Source organism: Ochotona princeps, chromosome 21 (genome assembly GCF_030435755.1).
Source record: "Ochotona princeps isolate mOchPri1 chromosome 21, mOchPri1.hap1, whole genome shotgun sequence".
Taxonomy (NCBI): Eukaryota; Metazoa; Chordata; class Mammalia; order Lagomorpha; family Ochotonidae; genus Ochotona; species Ochotona princeps.
The window spans coordinates 3,067,574-3,084,675 of record NC_080852.1 but is presented as its reverse complement, the minus strand read 5'-3'; the positions used below and the strand labels follow the sequence as shown (position 1 = coordinate 3,084,675).

At 43.4% G+C, this 17,102-nt stretch overlaps 1 protein-coding gene across 1 annotated transcript in view; it reads left to right on the top strand.

The window, feature by feature from the left end:
* The window catches only part of LOC131482927 (zinc finger protein 208-like), an 887,045-nt gene that overhangs the window by 17,877 nt on the left and 852,066 nt on the right, over positions 1–17,102 (top strand). Inside the window, 1 exon segment of the mRNA XM_058679158.1 lies at positions 3,250–3,264. Within this exon segment, the coding sequence (XP_058535141.1) occupies positions 3,250–3,264 (15 nt within the window).

The following is a 17,102-nucleotide window of genomic DNA, read 5'->3' as shown; positions in this document are numbered from 1 at the left end:
AGCTGGCACAGGTTTTCTCAGCTGGCAATATCTGCAATTAAAATCCTCTTTCCATGTCCACCTCAGGCTATTCTAGGCATTCTACATGCTGCTCCAAGGACAGACCAGCTCAGCCAGAGTAATAGACCACACAACATTCCCGACCTGCTGACCACCCTTGGCGCTGCCAGATCAGATAGGCCCAGGCAATGCCTCCCATGTCCCCAACCCACCTATCCAATACTCCAGGGATCTCAGAAGGCTGGGCTACCATCCCATCAAACTGACACATGCAAGCAGCAAGCCTCTTCCCCCCACACACCCTGTCCAGAGCACAAGAACAGGGCTGGCTCATCCAGCATCCCACTCCCTGCAACAGGTGCTGACGGATGCCTTCTTCACCATCACTCTGGCAACCCAGAGCCAGCCACTTTTCACTTTCGAGTGAGAAGACCCAGAGAATGGTAAGACTGGAAGGCTCACTTGGACTCAGCTCCAACAAAGATTCAAAAATTCATCCATGCTCTTTAATGGACCATTTCATTGGCACCTTGCTGCCTACTGCTATCATCACCTCCGGGTAACCCTTTTACAGTATATTGATAATCTCCTTGCAGCTGCTTCTCATGCAGACTGTCTTGAAGCCACTGAGGACTTACTGGGCCACCTACAGACTTTTGGATACTTGGTCTCAGCCAAAAAGGCCCAGTTGTGCCTAACCCAAATAACATAGTTAGGGTATCTACTTCAGGGACCACCACTATTTGGGCAGCCAACACATCCATCATCATCATCGTCATCCCTGAGCCCACCAATAAACAACAGATAAGCTTTCCATCTGTTTGTGGATGAACAAAAGAGAATTGCTTGGGTGGGGGGGTTACTTACCAAAATGTTAGGACCCTGGTGGTACCCTGTGGCCTATCTGTCCAAAAACCTGGAATCTGTGGTGGCAGGTGGCCTGCCTTTCTATTGCATACAGCCTCCATAGCCCTCCTGGTAAAAGACTTGAATAAACTAACCCTGGGACAAAACCTCCATTTCACTGGTCCACATGAAGTCAAACTGCTCCTCATAGCCCCTCCCAATCACTGACTTTCCAATTCCAACATAACTCACTATCAAACTTTGCTCTTTGACCAACCCTGCACTAAGTTCGTGACCACTTCTGCTCTTAACCCAGCCACCCTTCTGGCTCCTCGGTTACTCAACTGCTCCACTCCTACCTGGAGATGATAAGCTCCTCTCTGACCTTCGACCAAACCTCAATGATATCTCATGGTTCTGGCCAGGCCTCATTTTATTTAGTGATGGCAGCAAATTTAATCAGGATGGAATATGTGTGGCTGAGGCAGCAGTGACTTCACCCACTGAAGTCTAATGGCAGACTGCCTTGCCACCATGCACCTCAGCTCAAAAGCATGAACTTATTGTGGTCACCCAGGCTCTCAAAATGTGCACTAATAAGACTGCTAATAGCCACACTGACAGCCTGTGTGCCTTTGCTACAGCTCATGTATATGGCTCCATCTACTGAGAATTAGGCCTCCTTACAGACGAAGGCAAACAAAAACAAAGACAAATTCGTGAGACAAATTCTCACGACCTATTAGATGCTATTTGGTTCCTAGCACAGTCACGATAATACTGTACTGTGCACCAAAAAGGGAAACTGCCTTGATGACACAGCTACCAAGAAGCATCCACGAGGGTAACTGCCATACTCCCTCTATTTACTACCTCAATTCCTCCCTCAGATCCATATTCTTCCAAAGCTTTAGAATAGACCCAGGAAAGGACGGCGGGGGGGGGGGGGGACCAGGCAGCAAGAATAGAACTGGTATCAAGACATGGACAGTAGAATGTATCTTTCAAAAGCTCTGGGGCAACGTCTGGCCCAACAACTCCATCAAAGCACACATTTAGAAAAACAAGGCTTGCTGAGCTCCTCAGAAAAGAATTTAGGGTGCAAGGACTAAATGCATTAATGGAAGGAGTAGTAGAATATTGTGTGATTTGTTTCCAGGTTAACCCAAGTCAGGACCAGCAACACACTGCAATCAGACATAAGGGAACAGAGCCAGGGAGGATTTGGGAAGTTGATTTCTCTGAAATTAAGCCAAGAAAATATGGACATAAATACTTACTGTGTTGATAGATGCATTATCAGGATGGGCAGAAGTTTTCTCTACTAAGACTGAAATTGCAAGCATGACTGCTGAAAAACTATTACATTAGATTATTCCTAGATGTGGACTGCCTTTCCATATAGGCTCAGCTCATGGCCCTGACTTTATTGCCCTGGTGTTACAAGCAATAGCCCCATGTGTGGCATAAATGGGAAATTATATTGTGCCTTAGACCCCAAAGCTCTGACCAGGTAGAGAGTAAATCGGCCCCTAAGGGAGACCTTGGTAAAACTATTCCTAGAGACTCACGAAAACTGTGTGGGCATGCTGCCTTTTGTGCTATTTAGAACAAGATGTACCCCCAGCATTAAGGTGTTCACTCTTTTGAGACCATGTTTGGGAGAGCCCCCCAACCATTTTGACCAAGATAGGAGAAGAAACCCTGTAAATTATCAGTCATGGTGACTTTTTTCTAAGATTTGTTTTTTTTTTTTTTTTTGGAGAGACAGATATACAGAGAGAAGTAGAGGAAGAACTTCCATCAGATGGTTCACTCCCCAAGTGGCCACAACACCTGGAGCTGAGCTAATCTGAAGCCAGGAGCCAGGAGCTCTTAAGGGTCTCCATGTGGGTGCTGGATCCCAAGGCTTTGGGCCATCCTCAACTGCTTTCCCAGGCTACAGACAGGGACCTGGATGGGAAGCGGGACCACCAGGATTGGATCCAGTGCCCATATGGGATCCATGCACATGAAAGGCGAGGACTTTAACAACAGCACTATTGTGCTAGGCTCCATGACTGGCTTTTAATTTCCTTGCAGAAAATCCTTTGAATTTCCAGAAAATTCAAAAGGAACTGATGTCTGATGTGGAGGCAGCTTTCTGGCCACCCAGTATAACAACCTTGTTTCCGATGAGATGATCAGGTTTGGATCAAGAGACATCAAACTGAAACCCTGCAACCACTCTGGAAAGGACCATGCACTATAATCCTAACCACTCCAACAGCCATTAAGGTAGACAGGACCAAGGTGTGGATTCACCACTCCCAGGTCGAAAAGGACACCAACTCCAGGCAGCAGCCAGCAATGGCCACCAACCCACAGGAAACCAGCCCAGTGGAGCAACTGGCATGGTCACAGGTCTTCACACATCAGGTAAGAAATGGAGAATCATCAGACACTCTTGGGACCCACTGAAGATAAGACTTACCAAAGAAACTCTTTAGCACCTCTGTAATATTGATGTTATTGATCTTAAATAGAAATTGGATGGATGGGACTCTATTGCATTCCCTACATCAATGATTAACTATACTTTGGAGTTAAGTAAAACAGAGGATGGGACTGTAGTTAAGCAGGTATCCAACTATGGGGTCCCTACATATCGGTCTGTTCTCTGTCAACTATTTGGAAGATACTGGAATAGTCCACTAATAATCTATGGGTGTGGGAGGCAAGGCAAGAAACTTTATGTATGCCCTGATAAAGAAAACGCACACTGTGGAGGTACTGGAGACTATCACTACTGTGCTTGAGGCTGTGAAACAATAGCCTCCTGGCAGTCCCGAGTCCCAGACAGTTATATTGCCTTCAAAAGAGAAACAACTCTGGGACCTTGTAAAATAGATAAAGTAACCCTATAGCTATTCAGGTTAAAAAAAGAAACTGCAAGATTTCACCTCGAACACAAGACTCACATGGAGACCATGACTACTTATTATTTTTGGGACCCAGAGGCAATATTTACCATACAATGTTACAGCCCTAAAATGCCAATCAACTCAATTGTCCCGAGCAGACAGATTATACCACATGTGCACCACATGTGCCGCAGGCACAGCCACAGGCTTCAATTACCTCTTCCACATGGCAAGTTACAGCACTAAGAGCAACAGACCACCCCTCAGAATATAAGTCAATTACCCACAGAGATCTCTATTAAATATGCTAAACTCAGTTTTTTTTTCTTAATGCAACAAATTCCAGTGACACCCAGGACCGTTGGCCATGTGTCAACCCTGAACCACCATATTATATAGGCTTTGTCACCCACAGCAATGTAGAGCAACTACCCCAACATATCCACAATGTAAGTGCTGAACAAGGCCATGTCCAGGGGCTTTGCCAGCTGGGGCAAGGAATCCAAGCTCACTCTTGGGAACCTTGAAGGATGAGTTACTGTTTCTTAAATAATGAGCTTAATATCGGTAACTCCCCCTACCAAATTTCATGCAGCCAAATGTACAAACTCAGCCTTGGGGACCTTGGAGAAAATAGTTACTTAGCAGCTCCAGAAGGATCATGGCTTGCTTGTACTGTAGGAATCAATTGCTGCCTTTCACGGACAGGATTATCACACACACAACAAAGCAATGGGTGCCCTTTTCCACATAATTTCCCGAATTGGCTACTATTTGAGGGGAGGGGGAAGAATACACTGGGAGCTGGCCCACAGATGAAAGAGCTGCCTCTGCCCTAGTGTCAGTTATGGTTAGATTGGGAATAGCTGGCTCCACAGCTCTTGGAGGGGCTGCCCTCATAACTGGGAGCCAACGCTTCACATATTATGTAAACAAGTGGATGTGGACCTCTCTGAATTAGAAACATCAGTGTCCAACTTAAAGATCTCCTTATCCTCCTTGGCTGAGGTGGTCCTGCAAAGCAGTTGAGGTCTAGATCTGTGTTTAAAACAAGGAGCCCTTTGTACATCCCTGAAAGAAACCTGCTGCTTCTATACATATCACTCTGGAGTAATTAGAAATGACTATCTCTAGTCAGAAGCTGTCTCAAGGAAAGAAAAGGGCTAAGAGAAAATCAACAAAACTGATTTGAGAGCCTATTTGCTTGGTCACCTTGGCTCAGCACTTTCATTATGGCCATTGCTGGCCCCCTTCCGCTTTTGCTTTTAGGATTACTGATAGGTCCTTGTGTTGTTACTTGCTTGAATGACTCTATAAAACATAGAATCAATACTGTTAAACTCGTGGTCCTCAGATCTCAATATTACCTAATTCATGTTTATGATGATAATGAGTCAAGGGTTTGACTCTAGTTACTAGAAGAGGGGGAAATGTAAAATCCAATCACAATCTGGAGTCACTTTGGTTCAGGCCTGCACAAGATTACTAATCTGCTCTCTACACATCGGTACAAAATGATTTGCCAGCTGTCTGCTTTTGGGACCAGATCACAAGGAGAAACATGCCCTGTCTGCAATTCTTGGTTTCAGGGAATGATTTATTCACCCATTATTCCTATGGAGGCCTCCTGTGGCTACCTTGGACCACCCACTGATCCCATGGCAGCCTCCTGTGACTGCCCAACTCACCTGCTTCCCATGACTGTATAACACTTTACATCAAAACCCTTCTAACTTTCACATTGGGGTCACTCTCTAAAGGAAAGGAGAGCTGATCTACAGCTGGTTAGCTTACCTGGCCCCTGAATAAACTTTACTGTTTAGGAGAGTAGTCTGTGCTGCACTTCCTGGGGAGAGGCTCAGCTTGGATGCAAGATTTTAATGGAGAACTGGATCAGTTTGGATCCTTGGAGGTCCTCATCGATGGAAAATGAAACATTTTCATGATACCAGTGTTGAAAAAGCCCTAACATTCAAAATATTTGCACACTCACACTCACAGTAGTCACCCAGCCCCATACACTCACAATCTGCTGGCTTCCATGGGGGCTAAACATCCTCACGTGTCAGGGCATGTGGGGAGAAAGACCACAGAAAGCAGAATCTGAGCCACTAACCAAATGTCTCCACCAGGCAGAGGAGCCTGTCTGTCACCATGGCATTTCTAGAATGCTGAGGCTTTAGAATTGTGGGTTGTTACGACCAGGCAGCTGCTGATTGGACAGCTTGTATGGTCATAGTCCTGTGACTTCAGAGATGCAGCCAATCAGAATGATCCCTGTTGCCAGTACAGCCACATGGGGTTATGTGAGTGCAGCAAGAGTGAGGGCCAAGGCTGCAGTTCAGGTTCTGAGTTCTGACCTCTTGTTGTAGGGTTTTAGAACCAGAATATGGAGTAACCTCAATTCTTGTCTCATGGGAAAGAAGAATTATCATGCAGACACAGTTTTTTTTTTTAAAGATTTATTCATTTTATTATAGTCAGATATACACAGAGGAGGAGAGACAGAGAGGAAGATCTTCCGTCCGATGATTCACTCCCCAAGTGAGCCACAATGGGCTGATGCGCGCCGATCCGAAGCCGGGAAACTGGAACCTCTTCCGGGTCTCCCACGCGGGTGCAGGGTCCCAATGCATTGGGCCATCCTCAACTGCCTTCCCAGGCCACAAGCAGGGAAGTGTACAGGGAGCTGGATGGGAAGTAGAGCTCCCGGGATTAGAACCAGCGCCCATATGGGATCCAGGGGCTTTCAAGGCGAGGACTTTAGCCGCTAGGCCATGCCGCCAGGCCCGACACAGTTTAGTTTTAAAGCAAGGTTTATCAGAAAAGCTGTGAAGAGAGACTCCCATCCTTATGATGGGAAGGGGTTATAGGAGAGATAGAACCTGTACCTCTTGAATAGTGGCAGGAGGAAAGAGAAAAAGGACCCTAGGCCTCTGACGTAGTGGCAGGAGAAAGAAAAGCCCCAAGTTAATGGTGGGGAAAGTGTCTTTTACAGCATGACATCCAAGGAGTTTCTCCACAAACAAATGATTCCTATTTGCATGGTGCTTGACCATGGGACAAAAGGCCCAAAAAGTGTTCCTGGTGAACTTCCTTTGTCCTTTGTAATGATAATGAGACCAGTCTGACACTACACCCTTGGCAATGGCCAAGACAGAATTGGGCTGGTGCTTTAGATGGGGAATAGATACGTTAATGTCACCCTTGTTCCTTGGGGCAGTGTGTTTCTGATATGGTAAATATGCACTTGTCTCTTGGAAGAAACGTGTTCTGGTGAATCCAAGACATGGTGGAGAAAATGCCATTTCATTTTGAGAAAAAATGACTCAGGGACCCAGAACACCCTAAGTGCCTGCTACCCATTCTGACTCCTCTCTCACTTTCACCTGCTCATGGCCCACCAAAGTTGGTGTCCTATAACCTATTTGTTGGTCCAACTCATCCATCCACATGTCCGCGCTCTCACTATTATTTGGTGCTTGGCAGAACCTGTGGTTGTTGAGTGGCAATTCTATGAATATCAAACTTCCACAACCATCCCCCCACAATCTTCTTTTGGAACTTCTTTGCACATTCTCCACCTATTTGGTTCACTATACCAAGGGTGTTATTTACAGGGTTGCTGTAAACAACGCTTACAGATCTTACATACATGTTTTCTTTGGTTGTATTTCACATGTAAATAGACTCCTTTTCCAGTCTCACCAATCCCCCCCTTTTTAAAAAAAAAATTTGATGGAATAACATTGTTTGTCTTTATTTGGCGCATTACATTATTCTGCAGATTGTAATTCTTCCCCCTTTGGAGGAAGTCATCATGTGAACTGGTTAATTCATCGTTTGGATTATCTAAGGTATCCTGAGAGTTATTTATTTGTTTGTTTATTTATTTATTTATTTATTTATTTATTTATTTATTTATGTTTCTAGTAGGTACTTAGGCTTTGTGTCTTCTGCTTGTTTGTTGTTTCCATGATTACATTCCCATTGTATACCTGGAGCCTGTTCAGTAGAAGAGGCAGCCTTGTTTGCATCCAATCCCAGGAGAACCATTTTCAATAATGCTGTTTCTTGTGTTATATTTTGTAGGCTTATTTGTGACAATCTGTATGAGATTAAGAAAGTTAAGATTTAAAAGTTTTATTCTATTCAATGTATTTTTGGTATGGTTGTGGAAATGGATTCAAGAAGTTAATTATTTGTTTTTACTTCAGGAAGATTCTCAGGCTGTTGATTTCCATTTGTTGGATCTGGTCCAATTGCCAGTTTGTAGAAGATCAGTTTCAATTTTGTAGGATACTCTTTGCCTTGTTGACTGATTTCTCTAGTGCTGCTTCAAGGTGGATTCTCACATCTGTGTTTTCTGCTTGTTGATTGTGTCCATGTCCACATTTCCACTGCAACATGGAGTGTGGTTGTGAGGAGATGCAACCCATTCTGTGTCTGATCCCAGGGGAAACATTCTCAATAATCCTGCATTACTAGGGCTATATGTTATAGGCTTATTTGCTGCATCCAGACTCAGTCTCTCCCTAAGAATTACACCCTCGACAACTCTGTTAAGCAGCAAAAGTTTTTGAGGAGACAGAAAAACAGACCTAGTGGCTGGAGTCAGCACTCCTTTCAAGGTGGGAGCTAGCTGAGTTTTTATACAAAGTGTTATACAGCCATGGGAAGCAGGTGAGTTGGGCAGCTGCAGGAGGCTGCCTTGGGGACAATGGGTGGACAATTGGTAGGCTATAATAACCACAGGAGCCTGCCATGGGGATAATGGGTGGGCTTGGGCAGCCACAGGGGCAGCCATAGAAAAGAAATAATGAGTGAATAAATTATACAATATTAGTTCCTCAAATTAAGGGTTGCTAGCAGGGCATATTAGCCCAGTGATCTGGCCCAGAAAGCAGGAAACTGGCAAAACATTTTGTACAGAAGCATAAAGAGTGGATTAACAAACGCAAGTAGATCTGAACCAACGTGATTCCATTTTGTGACAGGAAATCACATTCTCACCCTATTCTAGCAACTAGAGTCAAGCCTTTGGCACATTGTCATTTGCAGAAAAGCAATTAGAATGAGACCTGAGGACCATAAATGTAGCATTATTAACTTTTTTATACATTGAACCCTGCAATTAATATTAATACAGCCTATTTAGCAATCCTAAGAGCAAAAGCATAAAGCCTTAATCAATCTGGTGAGCAAGGTGACTAGAAGAAACTCTCAAACCAATTTTGTTCATCTTCTCTATGCTTTCCTCTTTCCTTGAGATGATTTCTGTCTAGGAATAGACTATTTTCAGTTTTTCCAGACTGATTTGCATAGAATCAGCAGGTTTTTCTGAGTCATTCAAAGGCCTCCTTGTTTTAAGTACAAGTCCCCAACTATGTTGGAGTGCCACCTGGGCCAAGGAGTTCAGGGAAGATTCTAAGCTAGCCATATTAATTTGTTTACCTAATGTTTGGAATTTTTGGCTCCAGTTTTCCATTCTTAATGGGGTTCAGTAACCATTACCTGATTTCTTCTTTCATGGGAACTCTTTTCATGGGGCTCTTTTTATAGAAATGCCTAACAAATTGCTACTCCGCAGGGGACAAGGGTCAGTCTAACCCCACTGCTGACCATGGGATACACTCACTCTATAATTTTCACCCTGTCACATTCCCCATTGTTTTTTTTTTTTTTTTCTGGGAAATCAAATCAAGCGCTCCCTGTTCTGATTATTAATATACTGAGAATGGGTCCTTAGTACCATGGGCTTTACTGCCTGGTCATAATCAGTTATAAATTTGTTAAACAGTTTATAACACACAGGCCTACAAGTAGTTCTGGAAACATTAGTATTAGAGGGCTATCCAGGGCAGAGAGGAAAGTAGCAAGCCAGGGTAAACTCCACCTAAGGGTTCCACCCAAAGGCAGAGAAGTCTTAGTCCTTAAGTATAATTAACTAGTTGGTGCAGGGAGAGCCCATTCTTATTTGCCCCCACGAGCAGTTAGGCTTAGCAGCATTACAAGTATTAGGAATTCTTTCAGGAAAGCATTATCTTAAAAAAAAGATTTATTTATTTTTATTGCAAAGTCAGATACACACAGAGGAGGAGAGACAGACAGGAAGATCTTTCATTTGATGATTCATTCCCTAAGTGACTGCAAAGTCTGGTGCTGCACTGATCTGAAGCCAGGAGCAAGGAACCGCCTCCAGGTCTCCCACATGGGTGCAGCATCGCAAGGGCTCCGGCCACCATTCACTGCCTTCCCAGGCCACAAGGAAGGAGCTTGATGGGAAGTGGAGCTGCCAGGAATAGAACAGGTGCCCATACGGGATCCCGGCACATTTAAAGCGAGGACGTTAGGTGCTAAGCCACCACACCGGGCCCAAGAAAGCCTTATTTTCACAGGTCTTCTGTGGCCTTTACAATCCATGTGTCCAGCATTGAGTCTACATGTGGTGGATCCAGTGACATTTTCCTGCAAATTTTGTTACTGTTGGTGTGTAAGTCAGAATTACTGGCAGGGATACAGTCCAGTGTGGCTCAAGGATGGCAGGCTTTTGTTTCTTAATCCACACCAAGTCCATAGGCTGGAGTTCACAGGAATTGGAGTGAGATACTGTCCTTATTGTTCCTGGATGTGCCGTCTTTACCAGGCTGTGAGTCTGCTGAAGGACAACCTATAGAGTCTGTAATGACTTAAGGAGGGAATCATTATTTAACTCAGTCCCCTGCTTGGGTGGTTGCCTCCTAGACAACAGGGTGACGTCTTGCACATAAGGAATACAATGGGCTCACAGGAGGGCAAAGGGAAGGAGGCTCATCCAGTTTTGCCAGTCTCTAATTTTTAGTTAAAATTTTCCTTAAGGGAACTCTAAAGCCTATATGCACAGTGTAACTTCCAATTAATATTTAAGATCTGTACTAGCAATTGTGTGATTTTTAAGGATGAATATCAGGCCATTGTTGAACCCCATGGTTAGAGGAAGGCCAAAGCTGGGGACAGTTTCAGAGACAAACATCTTGGCTACTACCTGAGCTGTTTCTGTGTTGCTGGTGAATGACTCTACCGAGCCAGAGAAAGTGTCTCATCTCAGGAGGTACTGGTACCATATTTTCCCAGGAGAATCTCAGTGAAATTATTCATCAGCTATGTTTCTCCTTTGGAATCGATCTTTGTCCTATGAGTTCATTTCACATCCATTTGATCACTCAAATACTGAGGGGTCTGTGGTAGTGTTCATTCCTATAGGACTAGGAGCATCTGAAGGAGGCCCCACTAGTTTTTATGCAATTTCTTTGGTTGTTTGGTAAGTCTCATATCATGATAAAGGGCCCCATGGACATGGGCACTGGCAACAGCTTATAGGTTTTTTTTTGGCGCATCTCAGGGCCTGGGTCAGGGCAATTAATTCATCCTCTGGGCAACTGTTTCATGTTGTAGTGCTTGGGCCCATATGATTTGATCATGTTAGATGACCACTACACCATGTACCTGATCCTGTTGATGATGTAGCTGATTTCATCTGTAAATAGGATTTTATGCAGGTCAGGACATGGAATGTCTATCAAGTTGGCCCTCAGGTTTGCTGAAGAATTTAGGCTGTCTTGGCAATCATGTGTTGGCTCAGATAGCAAAGATTCTATGGGCATTCCAGCATCACAAGGAAAGAATGAACAATAGTTCCTTGTCCAAAATTCATTATTCATGTTTTAGTTTAAGGATGGGTCTTTTGAGCTACCCCCACCATTTCAGATAACAGCTTTTTCTTAAACTCTTTTACCTTTGCTAACTTATGTTAAACATTAGGAGCCAACTGGTACACAAAGGCTACATTTATACTGCACCTGTTCTCAGGCACCTCAGGATCTATCAGGGTGTACAAGTCGTATGCCTCTAGCAGACATAAGAAACATCTCAGGGGGTTATTGGGCCTCTGAGCATCTTGCTTACCTTAGAAAGTTTGGTTGGCTTTCTAGCTGCCATTTGAGCCTCTCTCAGTAGAATCTGGCAATGCTGGTTAAGAGCTCCATTACCTCAATTGGTGATTTATTTCCCAGTCGAGTAGACAGTGGGAAGGCAGCTTGGAGCCAGGCCAGCTCAGTAGTAGAGCCACGATTCTGCTGCAGGATTAACTTCAGAGTGTTTCTTTGAAAATAATAATTCTCAGAAGTAAAAAGGTTTTTTACAAAAGTTTTGTTCCTTTTCAATATGATATCAATAGTAACAATAGGACCATTAGAATCATTTTTAGCCTTAATGACATAGCATACTTTCATACCTTGGTAATACTTTGCATACAATCCAAATAGCCAATACCTTCATAACAAACAAACATAAAACAAAAACCAGACAAACACAGTTTTCTGACTCTTTTGGTTTTCGTGTTGTATTTTGAGATCTCCAGGGGTCCAGGGGCCTATCTGGAAATCCCAAAGTCAGAGAAAACGATCCTAACAAATATGCAAAGGAGCACAAAATAACATTTACACATTTAATCAAGTTATAGATTACAGTTAGAGTTTACAGATTACACATCAGATTTTTTCACTGATAAAGTGATCACTCAAATACTTCAAAATAAAAATTTATATCCAGAGGCAACCTTTACTCCTTTAAAGCTCAGGTTTTCCCAACTAGAGTTTGACAGTTTTATTTTATTAATTTTAATAACTTAATACATTTGCATTAATTGATTCAGGTATTATCATATTATTAAATCTTTTGTGATTTTTTTGCATTTTTTCCAAACCAGGGTTATGTAGCCATTCTCTTGCAGGGAAAATATTTCACAAGACATTCAAAATTTTCTTTTTCCAAACACTTTTCATTATTGAGGACACAACAATCATTTTAAATAAAAGAGAATGTTAGATTTAACATCATATTTGGAACAGTAGTCTTTTACCTTTGCACAATTTATACCTGTTAAGTATGCCAAGATGACTTAGGAAACATACATCAGTCAAGTGCATTTACACTTTAACACGAACAATTTTGAAATTTTTCTGAAACAACTCTTAGTTGGAAAAGAGTGGCACAAAACTAAGTTTCATTACTAGGCCATTTTTCATTTAATCTCAAGAAGCCTTGAGGCTAAGCTCTGTGATTGTAAGAGAAAAACTTGTATTTGGGGCCCAGTATGATAGAGGAGTGGTTAAAGCCCTAGCCTTGAACGCATTGGGATCCCATATGGGCACAAATTCATGTCAGAGCTGCTTTATTTTCCATACAGCTTCCTGCATGTAGCCTAAGAAAGCAGTCAAGGCTGGCACAAAGCCTTGGGATCCTGCACCCACATAGGAGACTGGGAACAAGCTCCTGGCTCCTGGATTTGGATAAATTTTTGCCTTTGTGGATACTTTGGGAGTGGACTAGTGGAAGAAAGATGTTTTTCTTGGTCTCTCTTCCTCTGTGTATCTCGCTATGCAATAAAAATTGGCTCCTGGCTTCACATCAGCTCTGCTCCAAACATTGTGGTCACTTGGTAAGTGAGCCAGTGGGTGAAAGATCTTTTTGTCTCAGATATACAGAGAAGAAAAGAAACAGAGAAAAAGATCTTCCATTCACCAGTTCACTCCCCAGGTGGCCGCAGTGGCTGGAGCTGAACTGATCCAGAACCAGGAGCCTCTTCTGCAACTCCCCTGTGGATGCAGTCCATGATGATTTCCGGCCCTCCTCTTCTCCTTTTCCTAGCCACACACTGGGAGTTGGAAAGAAAGTGCAGCAACCAAGACATAAACTGGAACTCCTGTGGGATCTCAGCTCATTGGAGGTGAAGGTTTGGTCCAAATAATTTGCATTGAGTTTATTTATTACAGAATTGGGTGGAGTGGGTGGGAGGAAGAACTCTCCAAAAACATTTGAGATTTTTAAAAATACATGTAATTTAGAATCAAGAGTTACAAAGAGAGACATACAGAGGCAGAAATTCTTCCATTTCCCACTTACATTGTCACAGTGGCCAGAGCTAGGCTGGTCTTAAGCCAGGAGTCCACAGCTTCTTCCAGGTCTCCCCTGGGCCATGTTGCGCTGCTTTCCCAATACCTTAGCAGGGAGCTGGATCATAGTTGGAGCATCGCATATAGAACACTGGTGCTGCAGATGGTGCCTTACACATTATGCCATGGTGCCAGCCACTGTCCATTCTTACTGAAATGATATATTAGAGGATGGATAATATATAAAGAGTTTGAGGGGCAGAAAATATTAACAGCATGGTTTCAGCTTTTTCCAGGGTTCCTTTGGTTGCATAACTTCAATGCAATGAGAGCATAATGGTAGAGTGTGTGTGTGAGTGTGTGTGTGTGTGTGTGTGTGTGTGTGAAGGGAGAGAGAGAGGAGACATACAGAGAGACATTCAGAGAGAAAGAGAACACACAGAGGTAACCAAATCAACTGATTCAAAATCTTGGGGTGTTCAGAAAAATATTCAGGCCATTAACATTATCAACAATGAGAGAGTGGTTGCAAAAATTCTTAAGCCAGTTTAAAAAAAAGAAGATAAATGAAAAGTTAATATTCTGGAGAATCTTCATGGCGAATAAATATTATCAAAATGATTGACACAGTAAAGAACCTAAGTCAAAGACACGAGCTTGGCCCCAGCACAAAAGCCTAGTGGCTAAATCCTAGCCTGAAAGATCAGAGATCCAATATGTGTGCCAGTTAGTGTGCCAGCAGCCCCACTTCCCTTCAAGCTCCGTGTTTTCCATGTGGCCTGGGAAAGCAATAGAGGATAGCTCAAAGCCTTGAAATTCAGCACCCTGGGAGACCTGGAAAAAGTTACTGGCTCCTGGATCCTAGCTTCAGATCAGGTCAGCTTTGGGTGCTACTTCCACTTAGGGAGTGAACCAGTGGATGGAAGATCTTTCTGTTTGTCTCTAATTCTCTTTGTAGATTTGACTTTTCAATAATAGAAATTAAGAATAAAACACCTGTAATGTCACTGGGATTCTTCCACAACACACATACACATACACACGCACTCTTTTTCTCTATGTAAACATAATCTATCTATAATATATAGTATTATAAATATGAATATTTGAGTAGAAATATAAATATGAATATAAAAGACATTGCATGGATTATTTATGTCTATTATATATAATTTGTATATTATTTAATATATAATATAGCACTTTACATTCTGTATATGTAATACACATATATTGATTATATATATATATATATTTTTTTTATTACATTGCATTATGTGTCATGGTTCTATAGGCCCTGAGATTCTCCCCCACCTCCACCATAATGTATTCCTCAACCTGTTGCACCACCACGGATCAAATTCAGCTGGGATTCCCCACTGCGCGCATCCACCAGGCAAGAAGACCCACATCCCATTGTCCAAAAATGTCCATCAGTTTCTTGGGGAGACCATCTCTGGTCCAATGACAGAGCCGGCAAAGTGCTTTTTATAGTTCTACAGAACTGTATTGTTGCCAGTCTCACCACTTTAGGCACAATGCGGTCGTTGGAGAATCCACCGATTGAACCTTAGAACCTGGACCAGAAGCCAATGGGCTGCCCCACAGGACTCTGTGTGGTCCTGGGTGGTGGCCCAGCCAGGCCGGATCCGAGAACGAGGACTCAGCATGCCAGGACCACCACCGCAAGGCAGTGAGGGGGTCCCTAGCTATTTTCCAGGCCCAGGAGCTACCACCTCCCCTCTGGGTAAGCACGCCATGAGGGAACCTGGGGAACGAACAGGGCCTTAGGGCTAGCTCCGCCCCACGGCCATATGCTAAGAGGCGGGGCGAGTTTGGGAAGGATTGGAACCTTGGAACCAGGAGCAGAAGCCATTGGGCTGCCCCACAGGACTCTGTGTGGTCCTGGGGGGCATCCCAGCCAGGCCGGATCCGAGAATGAGGACTCAGCATGCCAGGACCACCGCCGCAAGGCAGTGAGGGGGTCCCTGGCTATTTTCCAGGCCCAGGAGCTACCACCTCCCCCCTGGTTTCTTTTAGGATCCGTGCAATCGAGCTTTCGGTCTCTGGAAGATAAGCATCAAATGACAGAGGACAGAACAAGTCAATCAACCAATGATTATATATATTTAAATATATGTATTTATTTATTTACTAAAAAGTTTGACAGATAAGAAAACATTGATCCAAAGCACTTGAATGGAATGAGAGAACAGTTGCTTATATTGCTTCCCTGCTGTAGATGTTCACATCACAAAGATCCAGACTGGACAGCACCAAGTGGCCCATGAGGCTCTGTGTTACCCCTTATTGCACTGGCACAGCACTGCCCACCATTACTGGAGACTTTAAGGGAAGTGCTTTTTTCTTTCTTTCTTTCTTTTTTTTTTTTTACAGATTTATTTATTTTTATTGGAAAGGCGATATACAGAGAGGAGGAGAGACATAGAGGAAGAATATTTTCCATCCAAAAGTTCACTCCACAAGTGATTGCAATGGCCGGTGCTGTGCCAATCTGTAGCCAGGAGCCGGGAACTCTTCTGGGTCTCCCTTGTGGGGACAGGATCCTAAGGACTTGGACCATCCTCAACTGATTTCTGAAGCCACAAGCAGGGAGCTGGATGGGAAGCGGAGCCGCCAAGATTAGAACTGGTGTCCATACGAGATCCTGGTGCATTCAAGGTGAGGACTTTAGCTGCTAAGACACCATGCCGGGCCTGAAGCTTGCATCTTAGTGAAGAATTCAGACAACAAACAATCCATCATATAAACATGCAATCTGTCAAACTTTCCTGAAAGTAACCAGCACTTCTGAGAGCAATTTGGAAAAATACAGACAAGCTGAAGGAAGGTGTACAAGACAGCATTTTCAAGTCCAGGTCTCCATTTCCCCCACCACCAAAATAAACTTATTCTCTAAATGAACAAGGACACATGTACAAAATATTTAATGTAGCAATGATCACTTTGATACGATATACTAGAAATAGCAGCTATGTTGTCCCACTTCAGGGTCAACTATCATGTTACACTCAAATCAGTTAAAATAAATGTAATGTGCAACTTTTTAATATGGGCAAATCTCAAAAAAATATAATTATTAAGAAGGCAAAGGGCCTGGCTTGGTAACCTAGCAACTGGAGTTCTCACCTGGCACCCATTGGAATTCCCTATAGTCACTTGTTCCAATTCCTTTAGTCATGCTTCCCATTGAGGTCCCTGCTTGTGGCCTGGGAAATGGACTGAGGATGGACCAGTTTTGGGACCCTGCACCCATGTGGGAGGCCCACAAGAGGCTCTAGGCTCCTGACTTCAGATTGGCTCAGCTCCAGCCTTTTCGGCTGTTTCGGGAGTGAATCAATTAATGGAAAATCTTCCTCTTTGTCCTCCTCACTATATTTCTGACTGTCCAATTAAAATA